Below are 16,785 nucleotides of genomic sequence, written 5' to 3'. Positions count from 1 at the left end.
GGATCTTGATAATATAATTCTAACCCTCTTGTTTTTCTGGCATGTTGACAGTCTTTGGATTCTTGACTAGAAGGACGGTATGACAAGAATGTAGTGAGAGCAGAGAGATCAGGAGATGCGACACTAAGTTTGGGGATGCGGGGCTCCCATCTTGGGCTAAGGAGACAGGATGCGACCATAAATATCTTCATAACTGAAAGCAGTGACTAGACCCAATTGTCAGAAGCCAAAAGCTTATAATTCCAGACCAGGACTTTCAGTGCCTTAAAAGATCTGGCTAAAAAAATTCAGTGATACTAATTAATAGATAGATTCATGAATCATTTTATTAGTCTATATGGGGAATTGAGTGAACACTTATCAATATATGAGTGCTTTCTGATTGTTAGGATAACTTTTAATCCTTGCAATGGGAGGTTAGTAGACACTGAGCTTGACAGCAAGAATTACAGGAAATGGGAGTAACTTTATATTACAAAAGGATACTATCCAGTTTTAAAAACAGCAAATATGAGTGTCTTACTAATCTGAACTCTTGACAGTAACAGGTTAGTAAACAGTGTTTCTGGGTGTGCTGATCCTCTCATCCTAGGAGTGATAGAAACATGTAGTAAAACTCAACAGTATGTGGAGCTGTGGAGCTCTTGTTGGAGGATGACATGCCAACAGATGTGAGGAAGAAAGAAGTACTATACAAGCTGCAAAATTTGTTGAGACTGACATCTTTTAGAGAGATAGATGACTTATTACCAGCTTTGATTAAGCATACAGACCTCAGGAAACAGGCTGAATACAAATCCAGAGTCTATCCACAATGCTGAAGACAGCTAAGCAGATCAAGAACTTAGAGGTGAAGATACTTGACTTTGACTTGCAGGTAGAAGGTCTTACTGAAACAAAGTTTCTTTTGTGTTGGAGGGCACTGGTGGTCTTGCATGGATGTGATCTTACTGTAAATGCAATTATTTAGCTACGGGCATATTTAGGTTATAGTAAACCTAATCTGTTGTACCACAGATTCAACTGTTATGTATTAGTAATGGATCTGATGTTTCTAACTAATGCTCTTAAATGGTACCAGAAGCAGTGTGCCAGTTCTGTTGCTTTTGTTCACTTTCTAGTTTGTCTGCAATTATCTGCTCACTTAAAAAAAAGTGCAAAGTAGTGTGAGAACTTACTGTTCTTTCCTTCCATATTTGGGGTTTATCAAATAGCATTTTTGAATTTATGACCTGGATGAGGGGACAGAGTGCCTCCTCAGCAAGTTTGCTGATGATACCAAGCTGGGAGGAGTGGCTGACACACCTGAGGGCTGTGCTGCCATTCAGAGAGACCTGGACAGGCTGGAGAGCTGGGCAGAGAGGAACCTCGTGAGGTTCAACAAGGGCAAGTGCAGAGTCCTGCACCTAGGGAAAAATAACCCTAGGCACCAGTACAACCTGGGGGCTGACCTTCTGGAGAACAGTTCTGCAGAGAATTGTTAGAGAAATACTGTGAGAAAAACCTTGCAAATAGTTAACAAGACTCAAAGACAAGGGGGAGAGAAAAACAGTACTGCAAAGGATAACCAGCTCCGGCTAAATAACCTTGATGAAACCACAGCGCTTTGAAGATTGCGAGGGGTAGGTAAGACAAAAACAGCAGAATAACCCAGAAGTGACCGTAGGTTCATTAAGGCTTATTAACATATTAAACTTCACACCCCTAAATGAATAATGAGATGGAAATGACATGATAATGATGTTACCACCTCTTCTTCGCTTCCTATGCTAATTAACAAGAATGTGAAAGCGCAAGCACAGAGCGATTACCTGAGGTAATGAAATTGTAACCAATAGAAAGAGTTGTATAAAATACTCCCTGAAAAGTGTGTATAAATCAAGAATGAGAGGGGGAGAAGGTGTGCTAGCTTTGTGGATTTGCCACCTAGCACCCATCTCTGCGCAGAAATGAAATAAACAAATATCTCGACCCTGTGTGTCTATTGGTTGCTTGCACACCGGGTAACAGAACCCAGATTTGGGGACAACAGAAGGACCTGGGAGTGCTGGTGGACAGCTAGCTGACCATGAGCCAGCAATGTGCCCTTGTGGCCAAGAAGGCCAATGGTATCCTGGGGTGCACGGGGAGAGTGTTGCCAGCAGGTCAGGGGAGGTGATCCTCCACCTCTACTCAGCCCTGATGAGGCCACATCTCGAGGACTGTGTCCAGTTCTGGGCTCCCCAGTACAAGAGAGACATGGAGCTACTGGAGAGAGTCCAGCATAGGGCTACGAAGATGATCAGAGGGCTGGAGCATCTGCCCTATGAGGAATGGCTGCGAGAGCTGAGCCTCCTCAGCCTGGGGAAGAGAAGCCTGAGGGGGGATCTTATCAATGTGTACAAGTACCTGAAGGGAGGGTGTCAAGGGGACGGGGACAAACTCTTTTCAGGTGTCCCATGTGACAGGACAAGAGGCAATGGGCAGAAATTGAAGCACAGACAGTTCTGCCTGACCGTGAGGGGGAATTTCTTCCCTGTGAGAGTGACAGAGCACTGGACCAGGTTGCCCAGAGAGGCTGTGGAGTCTCCTTCTCTGGAGATCTTCAAGGGCTGCCTGGATGCAACCCTGCCTAACATGCTTTAGGTGACCCTGCTTGAGCAGGGAGGTTGGACTAGATGATCTTCAGAGGTCCCTTCCAACCTTACAGACAATGTCTGTAAGAATTTCTCTGACTGAGGACTTCTTGCCTTGAGTACAGTTTAAAGAGTGAATTCAAGTAGGTCAGAAGGAGAGCGGGAGGAAAACACCTGGTCAGAGTTGAATCCCAGTCCGGTCAGTGGTTCAACACTGTCTTTCTCAAGTGTATTGATTACTTAGACACGTTGGCCAAACTTTTGTTCCTGGAAACCAAGACTTGTTGGTTGTTACAATAGGAGATGACTTTGCTTTGAGAACAAGTGGTTAAGTGACCAGTGCTTCTGCCATTTCCTTTTGCTCTTCCACTTCTGCAAAATGTAGTTGGCATTTTTACTGTTACACTGATACTTGTGGTTTCATGAGCTGGAGGGCTTCCTAGTCAGCTTTCTCTTGTCTCAAGGATCACTTAAAAATTCTGGCTTATGAACAGCAGCTCGTCTTCCTTCCCTTCTCTCTTTTCTCCCACACCTTCTTCAGTTCACTAGGAAAATCTCATTTTCTCCTAGTTATCTGTTTGACAGCTGCTCTGTAACAACTTGTGAATATAGATCTTTTTATACAGTGACGGAGGAGTATGTAAATCTTAATTCAGAAGGAGTTATTTGCAAGTACATTAAGAAAAGTTCAGTCAGAGTTGCCTGTTGATCCAAGCTCACAAGACAGTTCTAGGCCTATTCTTGTTGACACCTGAACAAGAACTCTGAGGCCTTGTTAGGCTCAGTGGGTCAGAGGAGATACCTGCCTGTAAAGGTTTAGGGACCGGAGATTCAGAGACCTTTGGCAGACTGGGCTGTTACAGGCGTACTTTCTCAATGAGAGCTGTTTCTCAGGGAAATGTGAGAGGTATCTCTAGAGAGCAATACTTAGGTGACTGATGTCTGGTTTTTATTCTTCGTCTGTTCTTCTTTGTATAGTATGTTCTTGTTATATTAAGTAACCCACATGTTCTCTGGAAAAGACTGTCTGGTCACCATCTCCAGCTCCGAAAAGAAGGTTTGCAGGCGATGAGCTCGGTCACTTCGGCGTAGTTGTCTTTCAGTGCTGTGACCTGAGGCCAGGAGTAGGAGAACTGAGTGTGCCTGTCACGTGTGCAGTGTTTAAAATCCCTCCCTATGCTGAGAAGCACGTTAGAGAGCGGTCAGAGATTCTGACAAAACTTAACCTATTCTTTCCTTTCTAGATGTGGGGCAGCAACTCAAGTTGAGGAAGTCATTGTGGGAAACCTTGTAGTGACTCTTAGCAGAAAACAGGACGGTGCGTGACTGTACTGAAAGTGAAAGGAGCCCTACTACCGTTGCTCCGCTGTGTTTCGGAGTTTGTTTCACAGTTCTCCTGTCCTCGTAATCGTTGGCAGAGTCGAGCAGCTCTTTCAATAGAGAGATGCAGTTCTTACTTTGAAGGGGTTTATAGCTTGTCATGTGTTGGCTGCACAATGGGATCGGGAAGCTGAGGCCCAAGCTGTGTTATGTTGCTAGAGCATCTCTTCCTTTGTGGTATTTGGATGTGTTAATAGTGTTTTTCTCTCTATCTGGGCTTAGGCTCTCTGGAGAAATCGGTACTTGCGGAGAGATTGGTTACATAAAATAAAAAAATCTTTCCGCTTTTACCCTACTTGTTATATACAGTACCTGCCAAACTAATGCTTGGTATGTTATATCATAACTTGGCATGTAAATAGACTGACAAATTTGGGGAAATGTGTGAGAAGATTCTCTGGAGTGCCAGTCCGCTCTTTTAACTTACCCTCAGCACCAGCTGGCAGTTCTTCTCATTCCCTAGCAACTGACTTAATTTCAGCACTGTCTTTACATAGATGGGGATAGGTGTTTTTAATGAAAGCCATGATCTGCTTTATGTTCCTAAGTGTCTCTCTCCAGAGGGAATGCAGACCTCATGGCACAGCCCATCTGTTAATCAGGATTTTTTCCTGTTCTTGATGCTAATGTGGTCTGGATCTAGCAGAAAGTCCTCTTGTCAGTGTCCCCTTCACCAAAGTATACTTAACGTGTTTTGGAGAAGCTACTAGCATCCCTTTTTAAGAGAAAAGAAGAAAGCACCTGGCAATAGGCAATTGTGACTTGAGATATTCTTATTATAGATACTCTGTGCGGACTACTCTCTCAACAGATTTTGATTGCTGATTTTAGAATTGGAATCAGAACTGGAAACAGAAGCCATAGAATTTGGCTTCTGGTAGAAGTTGGCTTTGCTTTTTCCTGAAGCAGGAACGCTTTGATTTAGCTGCTTACCATTCATTGCTGTATCTGGCCTTTGCTAAAGGGTTTCCCAAATGAGATGAAAACTGGTGAATCTTTTACTTGTCTTGTGCTGTTCGTTTGCTTCCTAATGCTTGCAGTTGATAAATCCTTTGACAGGCTTGTCAGATTTGAAAGAAGGAAACATGAAAAAAAACTAAAACCTTTTGCCAGGAAGCTTTTACCATCTAATATGGGGCAAGACTGTCTCTTCTCCAGAGCAGGTTAAGTGTTATCCAACCCATACACTATTTGGAAATGAGGTTGGCTTTATTTTGTGTTTAGCTTTAGACACAATGTGGATTGTACTATTAGCCTACCTTCTAGAGTACAAAGTTTACCTTACTGGCTGGTGATCTTATCGTTTAGACTTTGCTGGGACTTACATGGCTAGTGTAATCTATTGAGTACAATATCCTCTTGTTCACTGATATACATGCAGTAAGTTGGGAAGGAAGATTGCTGAAAAGTACCAGGTGTTTCAGGAATTCAGACCAAACCGAAATCTTACATAGAAGGAAGAATCAGAACTTGAATGTTAAGCTAAATGTTATTTAGCTGGGTAAGATACTGGCAACCGTTTGACTCTGGCACTAGTCTTAAGCAAGTTGTGGTAGCTTCGGTTTAATCAAAACATCAGGTTTTGATACTGTGTGATATTTAATCTACTGTATTATTGTCTAGCTTGCAATCTCTTTAGTCTATATCTCAATACAGAGCTGTGGCACTCTGTGGCAGTACGAGTTACTTACCAAATGGATGCTGTCACCAGGACACAGTAGCCTACTTAGGTTTCAGTTTTGTACGGAGGGAGAAGGTCTGTTAGTGACTGAAGTGTAGCATTGGCAGTAGATTCATTAACATGCACCAGCTCTTTTGCAGATTCAGAATCTGAAAAATCATTAAGTGGGTTTGAGACAACAACAGCGTACTCATTAGAGGACAGCATGGATTCAAAAGATACAATAACTTCAGGCAAGTCTGAAGAAAAAGTTTGTGGCGGTGGGGAATCACTGTCTAACGGCATCAAAAAACACAGGTAAGATGTTGCCAATTCTTAAGGTGTATAGTAAGTTGTAATTTTGTGTGAAAGACCACAACTTTTAAAAGGTAACTAAAAGCTTCTAAATAAATTTTGTTAGATATGATTGAAAAGTAGTTAATTGTCATATGGTTTTATAAAGAATATTTTTCTAAGGCTAACGTGTTCCTTTGCGTCTTGCTTTTTGATAATTAAATGTGAATAAGTAAAAATACAGTATAATGTTATGTAAAAACAAACAGTTGTTTTTGAATAGATCTTACTGAAATCTATGTGTATTTTAATTCCTTCATATATCTTTAATGATCTGTGCCTCCTATTGCCTCTTTAATTTCTAGTCATTTGATCCCTCTATCGGTATCAAGAATGAATGAAAAATATTTCTAGCGTGGCATCAGAAACTCAAATGTGAACAAAGGGAGTCTTATTCTAAAAGTCTCATCTATGTTTTATGGGCTTATTTTGTGTTGTCAAATGATCCATTTTTGTTTTGTTTCCATGTCTATAAAGAAGGACAATAGGTCTGGAGCTAATGAGATGTAATAGACACCACTGCTCTCAAGTTTCAGTGGAAGGGCAATATGACGTGTGCTACAGATTGGGCCAGACTTGAGCGTGTTTCTAAAAGACTAATTTGAAGATGATTTAGATGTGCAAAATGATGATGGGGATAACAGATATCTGTAAAAATAGGGAAATAAATTTTAATTTTACAGAAGCAAGCAAGAAATGCTTCAGTTAGTTGGTATCTTAAATGGTTAAACTGCAGTCACTATCAAAGTGTGTGGTAATGTCTGAGACTTGATGTCTCAAAGTTCAACTTCCGAATGTAGGTCCCTCCCATACTAGGCAAAGGCTAAGGCATATGAGGTCTTGGGTGGAGGAGCAGGGGGTGGTTTTAAAAGGCAGCGTAAAGCAGCTGACTAAGCATTCTGCTTTGCACACTTGTGCTTTTAACAAGGTGGTATTTATGGCCTTGGCTAAGTGCCTTTCCGGGTTAGAACAGGAAGTTTAAAGGAAGGAAAGCACTAGATGAAGGTGCATTCATTGCCTGGGAAACAAGGAGGAGAAGGGAAGCAATTCTTGAACCACAATGATAAAGATAATGCATGTTGTGACATACATTTTCTGAAAAGTTTAACACATTTGATTTTCTTTTTCATAAAAAGTAACCTGTCTAGTTTTCATAACCATGCACTAACTATGTTGTTAGAAGTGTGAAAAGCAGATGACCAGAGGAGCATTTAAGATCCACTGTTTTTGTAAGGGGGAATGAAAAATAGTAAGTGACTCTCAGTAAGTTGTCTCTCTTTAAGTTGCATGTGATTTTATAATAAAGAAGGAAATCACAGCAAAACTATTCCATAAAGTGACTGGCTAGTAATTTAAAGAAAGTTGGAAACAACTGTCTTACATATATAGGAACATATGGTTGTATTTCAGATGACTGAATGTCTAGAGCACTTTTTAGGTTAAGCTGTAATGCTGAGCTTTTACTGAGTGCCTTGGTTACACATTGGGATTTGTGTGCAAATATATTGACGCAAACTGTTTTTCTCCAGAGCTCAGCCAATTTAAATTCTACCTTTACAAGAACATTCTCAGGGGATGGGAGTTGCACAATGTTTCTAGCTCTGTCTCTGAGACTCTTGGTGGCAGTGGTATTCGTGTCCTGATGTGGGATTTGTTTGCTACATCTGATTACAGTGACTGCAACTGCGGGTCTGCAGCTGACTACAGAACTGCGGTACCTAACGGGAGCTGCTGGTGGCTCTAATTTGGGCCTGTTTTGGGGTAATTAGGGGGCATTTAGTCAAATATGCATCATCTGTGACACCCCCTTTGTCCTTTTCAGAGTAGAAACCTTGTACTCTGGGGTTTGTTATAATTTCTTGTCTATTTATTTAACTTCCTTTTGTTAGCTACATGGAAGCAAGTCACTTAACGCAGATCAGAGTACTGTCTGTTGCTTAAGATCTTGATAGCTTCATATACTTCCTCAGATGAATAGAGGATTTGCAACTGCATATGAGTTGCACATGTAAGTTCCTGATAGTGTTTACCAGCCAGTGTAAATAAGACTCTTTTTCCTGCCTTTCTCCAGAAAGTCCGAGCTGTCATTTGTCTCTCCTTTTTAAGTGGTTCGGTACAGATAGGTGAGTGTAGGGGCTTTGATTTTTGGTTGGAGCAGTAGGAATCAATCTGTTGGTTCCAAGGAAAGAAAAGTGGTGGGACGTAAGGTATGCACCTAGGTGAAGCTAGTGCCAGTGAAGAATATTAAATACGTTGGCAAGGTGCTGTTGGTGGTGGTTAAAACTTGGCTTTCATCAGACTAGTCACCTTTTAAACTTTCTAGGTGAGTCTCGATAGCTATGACATGAAAATACTAAGGAATAATTATCAGTTGTACTCCTCTGTCTAGTACTGGTTTATTAACCTCATTTGCCTCCTACTGATTGATCATAGGATGCTTGAAAGAATGTGGGTAACTTGATTTCCTGTAGTTTTAGGCTGATGTGAGAATGGACACCACAATATTGAAAATTGGATGGGGGGGATTCAAGAGATAAGAGAATGGTCCATAAAATAACTAGTCTAGAAGCATTCAAATTGTGGAAGTTTTCGTGTGGATTTTTTTGTTTGTTTGTTTGTAGTTGGTTGTGTATTTTTTTTTTTTTTTTTGAGAAAGAGAGGAGGGCTTTGAGTCTGAGCCAAACCTTACCAAAAAAACTGAAAAAGCACAAGAATGTTCTGTAATACTTGCCAACATTTAACATCCACTTTGTCACTGCTGCTTCCCTCTTTTATTGCTGGGTTTCTTTGTAGTCAGCTTTCCTTTCTCAGGGGCCTTTCAAAATGCAAATGTGCTTGTTTGAGATTTGGGGGGGTGGGAGGTTATTTGGTCAGGTACCCAAAAAGAGCAAGCTAAACATGCTGCTTCTACACTGTATATGATCCCTACATCTTCCCCACAAGATCACTGCAGTGGTTACCCTATTGTAGATATGCATTACAGATAGTGTATTTGCTTTTGAGTGAATGGTCTTAAACTTATCAGTTCTGCTGCAAAGAAATTCCAGCAGATGTTCTTGTCACTTAAAGCTAAAATTATCTTCCTGAGTTGCTTCTAAAATTGACATCTGGAAGGAAATTTTTACATTCACAAACCTTTCCATAATCACAGGGACTGTGTCAAGGTTAGTAGGCTTCAAGTCTTGGCTGTCTGTCATTTTCTGTGTGTCCTTACTTGTCCCCAGGATCCTTTTTGCTGGCTTTGAATTGTTTTGTTTCTTCAGTACGAGTGTGTAATATAGAGGAAAGAACTGACTTGCATTTCAGGTTTGGCTTATGCAGTCATGTGCAGGCCCTGTAGATGAATGGCTTACACAGAATGCCAGCTTTCATGTCATTAAAAGCATTGAATAGAGAGACAGGTTAACTTTAATGAAAATGTAAATTTTCATATTTAGGAAAAGTGATCCCTCTGTATGCATGGGAAAACTAGAGATATGTGAGAGCCTTTTCCATACAAAAGGGCTCATTTGAAAACAAATACCTGTTCTGCAAACTACCTTTGTTAAAGAGTACACAGGAAAAATAAGTAAACACTACGAAGAGAAAGGATGAGACTGAACACTTGGTGGACAGTGTCCTCTCCTGGACATTAGTGTCAGAGCATCCACAGAATGCTTAATATTATGCAGTCAGATCTGATTCACTCTGTATTTTTGTAGTACTGCAAATTTGAGTAGGGAACAAGTGATATCACATTGATCGATTAAAATAACTCCTCCTCCCACCCAGCCCCAGCATGGGAGCTGAGTAAGATGAGTCAGTATTTGGCTGCTAGCAAATAAGACAAACATAGTTTGGTACATTGAGAAATACAGATATATGACTAGGTTTCTGATTTGATGGGGCTCATTTTAGAGAGCTTTTATTTATTTGTTTGTTCATTCTGAAAACTGAAGGATGAGCCCTGATAAAGATATTTCTATTACAGAAAAATATGTGAGGGGCCAAAAATAAAGCTACTGAAACTTACTACTTAGCCTGCAGAGATTCTCATCCTTGCAACATCTGTCTGTTTATCAGAAAAGTGGGATGGAGGAGACAACACCACTCTTCAGACTGTAGCTCTCTGATTATTGCTTTAGCTGTGGGGGGGGACAGGACCTCCTTGGTTAGTTTTTCAGGCAGAATTAACTAAAATTTGAAACTCAATAAAAAGTTTGTGCAGTTTGAGTGAGCTATAGGTAATTCTTACTTCAATTTTCCTCATTGATATTGGCTTTATGGTACAAACAGTGACTTTAGTGTTGTTATGGGCAAAGAGCTCTAAGCCACATTTAATGCTTTTCTATAGGTAAATTGGATTAATTTATCTAGTCAGTAGGAGTAAGAAAACTCAACAAAATATATGCGTAACTTCTGTAATGCTGAGAAGCGCAGATACAGCCTAAATGTTGGTCTTAAAAGTGTATTTAAAACTTGCTTCGGTATACGTAGCCCTCCATACAATGGGCTGTGATGTTTTCTGTTCCCTAGCAATGCTGATTTTTCTGTTTTTCCTGAGAGTTGATTTTAATTATAGACAACAAATGTCATTGCCCTTGAGTCAGTATACAGGTGACTTATCAAATACCCCCAACTCTTTAACTCTCAAACCTGTTCAAATGCAGTGAACCCACCTACAGCATCTTTCATGAAGAATACTCAAAAGCACTCAATTGTTCTCAGGAAAACACAATTAAATGTTTTAATGATGCCATCATGCAAACGCTGTCCTTATATCTGATGTAGAAATTCTCTTTGCTCTCAAGCAAAATGAACAGGTAGTTCTGGTACTGTTCTTGGAGAAATTCAGCTTTCTTTGCAGGTAAAATAGTTAAGTGCTTCAAAGTAGTACTGTGATGTTCACCCTTGCATTTTAATTTTATTTTTTTATTATAATTTTTAAAAAATAACTAAAAATTAAGTTTAAATAAGATTGATATTTGTAATGAAAGCTTCCCAGTGCTGCTTTTGCTTGGTAACTGGCTTTACAGTTTGGATGATTAGGAAGAGTGTTACTTTCGGAAAAGAGTATTTGAGTTTTTCTCAACCATGCTTAGTAATGGAAAACTTTTCTCTTTCCTTCCCTCCTCTATTATCCCTTCCTTTTCACAGAACAAGCTTGCCATCTCCAATGTTTTCTAGAAATGACTTCAGTATTTGGAGTATCTTAAGAAAATGTATTGGAATGGTAGGTAATCAGAAAGCTACAATAATAGACTTGAAATATTTTGTTTCATTTGAGGCCCAGATGAAAGTGTGAGTGAGTGTGTGTGTGTGTGTGTGTTAATCTCCTTCTTAAGCTTTTGTATGCTTTTATAACTCAGGAAGGTTAAGAGTTGGTCAGAGCAGTATTGGTTGAGAAAAGGCATTTTCTCTTGAATTCAGACCTTCAATCACTTTGTGGTATCAAAAACTTGTATTTTGACTCTGAGAACAGGAACTTTCAGCTTTTTCTGCCTTTCCCCCTTCCTCCCAGTATTTTAGCAGTACTACTGCCAGACGGTGGGCAGATCAGAGAGGTTAGTTGGTTGGCACTTAATCTGCTTACAGCCAAGGGTGAATTGAAACAAATTCCTCTCTCCATTGGGTCCTGCAATAGGCTGAAGGTATTTACTGCCATTAAACCTCCGTCCCCCCGTAACACTAGCATACAGAAGGGAATGTGCGTTTGGTTATCATTCTGGTCTGCAGAAACGGTTGCACAGAGGTAGCAGTCCCGGGAGGGGACAGGGGGAGGATTGTACTTAAATATCTGTCAAAGCTGTTAGTGTCAGGTGCTGCTGTTATGGTCCTGGCTACTCTGCACATTGCCAATGGTCATACTACGCTTTTAATGCGCTAATGCAGGCAGTTTAAACCACTGCAATGTTAAGCATTCAAAATGCATGCTTTTTAAAAGTAGGGAAGAAAATAAACAGCAACAAAACAGAACTCCTCTTAAACTTGTATTCCTTTTTTTTTTTTTTTAATACTTTCAGAGTTTAAAATTCTTGCTTTTTACTCCTGTGCTGCCACCTTCCTCCATCCTTTCGCTTCCTTCTTCCACTGCCTGCTTGTCTCTGAAGAAGATGTTGAAGTAATTAGGTGGCCTATATCTATTTTAAGAGTAATAAATATCTCAGTTTTTAAAAGGGCCCTTAATACTTCATTCCAGTGTTTCATCTCACCTTCTTAATACATTTACCAGTAGGAAATTTGTTTGATGTTTGGTTTTCTTTTTGTTTTAAAAGAAGTGGCCTTAATGTCAATATAGATAGGCTTATCAAGCTCATAAGGGATGTAGAGGGGGGTTTCCATGCAGCATTAGCAGGGCCAGGTCAAGCACATTGCATTAGCACTAAGAACCTGATTTATTTTTGTAATAAGCCAATTACATTTGGGTTACTGTAGGTCAGTGTATCTAATCATTTGGTTTTTAACACAAATTTCATTTATGCATCAGGAGTTGTCCAAGATCACAATGCCAGTTATATTCAATGAGCCACTGAGCTTTCTGCAGCGACTTACAGAATATATGGAGCATACATACCTCATCCACAAAGCCAGCTCACTTTCTAATACGACTGAGCGAATGCAGGTACTTTTGCATGTGGTAATTTATATTAGTCCTTTCTGAATGTTCTTAGATTTTCTTCTTCATAGATAAACTCTCATTATAGGAGGAACTCCTGTAATTTGCTGCATGTCTGATTCTGTTGTTAATTTGTTAACTGGTTTTGCCTATCCAGGGAAGTATTGTGCTTTTTCTAAGGCTTGCTTTTTTAGCATTTTGATGAAATCTATTTATGCCTCTCCCTTGGCTTAAAAAAAAAAAAAAAAAAAAAAAAAAAAAGGAGAGAAGAAACCACCTACGCTTGCTAAGCCACTAGAGAAGAAACATTCTGTAATACCATGGCTGTTGTTGATATCTGACAAATACTAAAATTCAGTAGAGTTAACTGTGTACTTGTGTTTGTTTAAATAGTGTGTCGCTGCATTTGCTGTGTCTGCTGTAGCCTCACAGTGGGAACGTACGGGGAAGCCATTCAACCCACTGCTTGGAGAGACGTATGAATTAATCAGGTAATGAATAAAAGGTGTACTGAAGAGTAGAGGGTGGTATTCTACATAACCAGTGTTTTGTTAGGCTTGTTAGATGGCATACAGACTGCTCTTTGGCTTGAAAATACCCAGCATTAGCAAGCACCACCTGCAGCTGCTAGGAAATGTGTTGCTGGTGTTTCAGCCATGCACCCCTCAGTGAAGGGAAGCCACTTAGCTTTTCAACCCGGAACAGGCTTTAAATTGCATTTTAAAAGCAAACTTTATTTTCAAAAATGATTTTTTTTTCCTAAAACTTGAATGAAAGGCTGCATGTTACATATAAAGGAGGTGGTAGAGTTGTAATACTCATTATGTGGGTGTCCAGAGTACAAGTAGTTGATTTTAGTGTATTAGTCTACAGCTGCCTTTAGAGGAAATTCTCTTAAACAAGTGAGGTTTTTGCCTGTGATTATGCAAACATTTGACTTAAAAAAATCATTATCAAAAATAAACATATTGGCTAATAAGATTTGGTTGCTCTTTTTACCTTTTCACATGTCCTCAGTTTCTTAGAATGAAGATGTTATATATATTAGTTGATCGTCCTTTGTGTTACTCTGGCATTTTAAGTAACTCTTGCGCTGAGTGCAGTGACTATGCATGAGTCAACTGTGTATTTTACACTAGTGGTGAAGAACTACATCTTCAGCTTCACTTGATACTAGATATATGCTTTCAGTATTTTTTATTTTGTATCTTCCAAACAGTGTTTTTTTTATTTTATTTTATTTTGCAGAGATGATCTTGGATTTAGACTTCTCTCAGAACAAGTTAGCCATCATCCTCCAATCAGTGCTTTCTATGCTGAGGGTTTAAATAATGATTTTGTGTTTCATGGATCAATTTATCCTAAACTCAAATTCTGGGGCAAGAGTGTGGAAGCAGAACCAAAAGGCACAATGACTTTGGAGCTTCTTGAGTAAGTTGAAAAGTGATAATTGTGGACACATCTGTAATGATTAGGGCGCGTTACATTCTCATGACTTAAGAGTGTCTAACAGCCACATCCTAATGTTTGATAGCCAATCGCTTTGCAGGGAAGAGGAGATGAGAAAACGAGAACTACAATCATTCAGCCTGATACACTGCATAACAATAAATTTTCTGCTAACTAATTTGTACAAACTGACATTGTAGCAGTAGTTGGTGCATGTGGCTGTATATTCTGCAGATGCCTGGACATCCAGTCTTACCATGACTAGTACACTTGAGTCCTGTTGACTTTCCTCGTGTGATTCAGTGCCAGCAGAGACTGACAACACTGAGGCTGGTGTTTTAAAGAATTAATAAAATCAGTAGCAGTATCCCTTGTTCACCTGGCATGGTTAGTAAACTCCTTGAGTTTTCCCGGCGTATTACCATGTCCCTTCCAAGACTTGGTGCCCTTTGTAGAAGACAGCTTATTGCAGCAGTGCCATTCAGTACAAAGACTGTGTACTTTATTCTTTTTCTCTCTCCTTCTAGACACAATGAAGCCTACACATGGACAAATCCTACTTGCTGTGTGCATAACATTATTGTGGGCAAACTTTGGATTGAGCAGTATGGAAATGTAGAAATAACTAACCACAAGTAAGTTAAGAATATGAGTGTATTCACTTGCCGGGAATTTAAAAAGAAAAGCATTTGGAAATAATTGTTGTTCTACCTTTAGAACCGGTGAGAAATGTGTTTTAAGCTTCAAGCCCTGTGGCCTCTTTGGGAAGGAGTTGCACAAAGTTGAAGGCTACATTCAGGACAAAAGGTAAGATTCAGTCTTAATAGAAACAAGCTACTGTGCTCACTTTCTGGTGCGAACTGTAGAAGTGAATGCTGTTAACAGTGCCTCAAAAGCATGAACTGAAAATGGGAAGGTTGTAACTTGCATAAAACCAATAAGTTAGGTTTGCAAGTTGTTCTCAAAAGTTACTCTTTCAAATAATATGTTTGAAATGCTGAAATAAATCTGCTTAAGCTCTTTCATAGACTTAGTCTTTTTTGACAGCAAAAAGAAGCTCTGTGCGCTGTATGGGAAGTGGACTGAGTGCTTATACAGTGTTGACCCAGCTACATTTGAGGCTTACAAAAAGAATGACAAGAAAAATGCAGAAGAGAAGAAAAGCAGTAAACAGGTATTACTCACGTAAAGAGATGGTATCTCAAAAGCGTGATAGGACAACTAAATATTTTAACAGCACTTTAAGTGCATTACAACTTACTTTTCACTTATTCTCTCTGACCTAGTAAGATTCAAAAATAGATTGAATGAGTACCAGTATTAAGGGATAAAATGCTGACTCTTTCTAGAGTTTGTATTCGAAGTTACCAGAAATTGGCACAATCTATCCACTGGCTGGTGGTTCCGTACCCATCTCCTGCAGAGTTGTTACCTCTTCATCCCAAGTCACCTGGAGGAAATGACCTGTGTATTAATTGGACCCTGGTTCTGATTATGTTTGATAATATTTATATTCCAGTAGAAGGATTTGGACTCCTATAATGTTTCATATCTTGATGAAAGATCCTATTTTCCAAGTTTTAGAAGAAATTTTGTATTTCTGTTTATTCCATTGTCACAACTGCTGAAATGCTACCTTTCCACAATTGTATTTTTTTTCCTAATGGAAAAAATAACATTCTTAATTCTACTACATTTCTGATAGCAGTATGCTTTCTGTTTAAGACAAATAGTGGTGGTAACAGTAGCCTGATGAAGAGCAACCATTCCTAGTAGCTTAAAATAGTTACTGTCCTCCTTTGCTGAGTGAAGCTAGATTTTTTTGTTTAAGTATTGGTAGCTTTTAACATAAAAAAGGAAAACAAACCTCTAAAAGCAGTTGTTCCTGTGCAGATTCAGATTGTTGCTGTATCTGAGATTGCTCCAGCACTTGCTATCATGAGAGTGCTAAAGCACTGGAGATTTCTGCTTCTCTTTGAGGTCTGCCCCTGTGAGCTCTAGGGAGAAGGAACAAAGAAAAAACACAGCCTGTGTCTTTGTTGTACTTGAGCTATCACTTGGCTTTCTCTGACAAAGCTCAAGGCTACTCTTGCTTTTTAATTCAGAATAAAGCACTCTTATTTCTAAAGCTCAAGTTGCATGTTGCCCTGATTCTAGTAAAGCACTTTTTCTACTCATTTAACAGAACTATTTCTGTATAGAAGGCTTAAAGCTCTCCCTTTAGGGGGCCTTCTTGGATGTGAATCCTTTTGTAGATCCGTTTGTCTTTTCCCCCAAATCTCATTGACTTCTGTAGGGATTAAATTTTTGGAAATACCATCTTACAGGATGCTAGACAAACCTTCATATACGCAAAGGTAGATATTTTACCAACATCATGATAGAGTTGCAGTAGGCCTGGGGCTCTGCAGAGGTGATTCAGCTCTGGTGGGACTAGAGCCATTTTTTGATTTAAGATAAAGCATTTTGTGCTGAATTTCCAGTGCAAATATACAGAAGAGCATAATGTAAGATAGCCGTCAGGAGTTGCTCTCACTTATGCAGAGTTACAGACTCAGACACCAGAGGTCTTGCTTTAGCAAAGTGTGTTACTACTCTCCTTAGAATTGGAGAGACTTTGAGTAGTGATGAGCATAAACTATGCAGCATGTGGCAGGAGCACATTAAAATCCTGGTTTTCATTCTTTGCAGTTTTGCAACATCTCAGATTGTATCAAACAAGACAAAAAACT

At 39.5% G+C, this 16,785-nt stretch overlaps 1 protein-coding gene across 4 annotated transcripts in view; it reads left to right on the top strand.

Annotated features, from left to right (window-relative positions):
- The window catches only part of OSBPL1A (oxysterol binding protein like 1A), a 76,995-nt gene that overhangs the window by 50,956 nt on the left and 9,254 nt on the right, over positions 1-16,785 (top strand). For all 4 annotated transcript variants that reach the window (XM_062570228.1, XM_062570227.1, XM_062570229.1 and 1 more), the window contains 8 exons: positions 5,817-5,973; positions 11,146-11,221; positions 12,476-12,610; positions 12,998-13,095; positions 13,853-14,035; positions 14,581-14,688; positions 14,771-14,860; positions 15,101-15,227. In XM_062570228.1, the coding sequence (XP_062426212.1) occupies positions 5,817-5,973; positions 11,146-11,221; positions 12,476-12,610; positions 12,998-13,095; positions 13,853-14,035; positions 14,581-14,688; positions 14,771-14,860; positions 15,101-15,227 (974 nt within the window). The remainder of the gene's footprint in view (positions 1-5,816; positions 5,974-11,145; positions 11,222-12,475; positions 12,611-12,997; positions 13,096-13,852; positions 14,036-14,580; positions 14,689-14,770; positions 14,861-15,100; positions 15,228-16,785) is intronic.

This window comes from Rhea pennata, chromosome 2, assembly GCF_028389875.1.
Source record: "Rhea pennata isolate bPtePen1 chromosome 2, bPtePen1.pri, whole genome shotgun sequence".
NCBI lineage: Eukaryota > Metazoa > Chordata > Aves > Rheiformes > Rheidae > Rhea > Rhea pennata.
The sequence above is the reverse complement of the archived record's forward strand: the minus strand, read 5'-3'. Positions and strand labels throughout refer to the sequence as shown.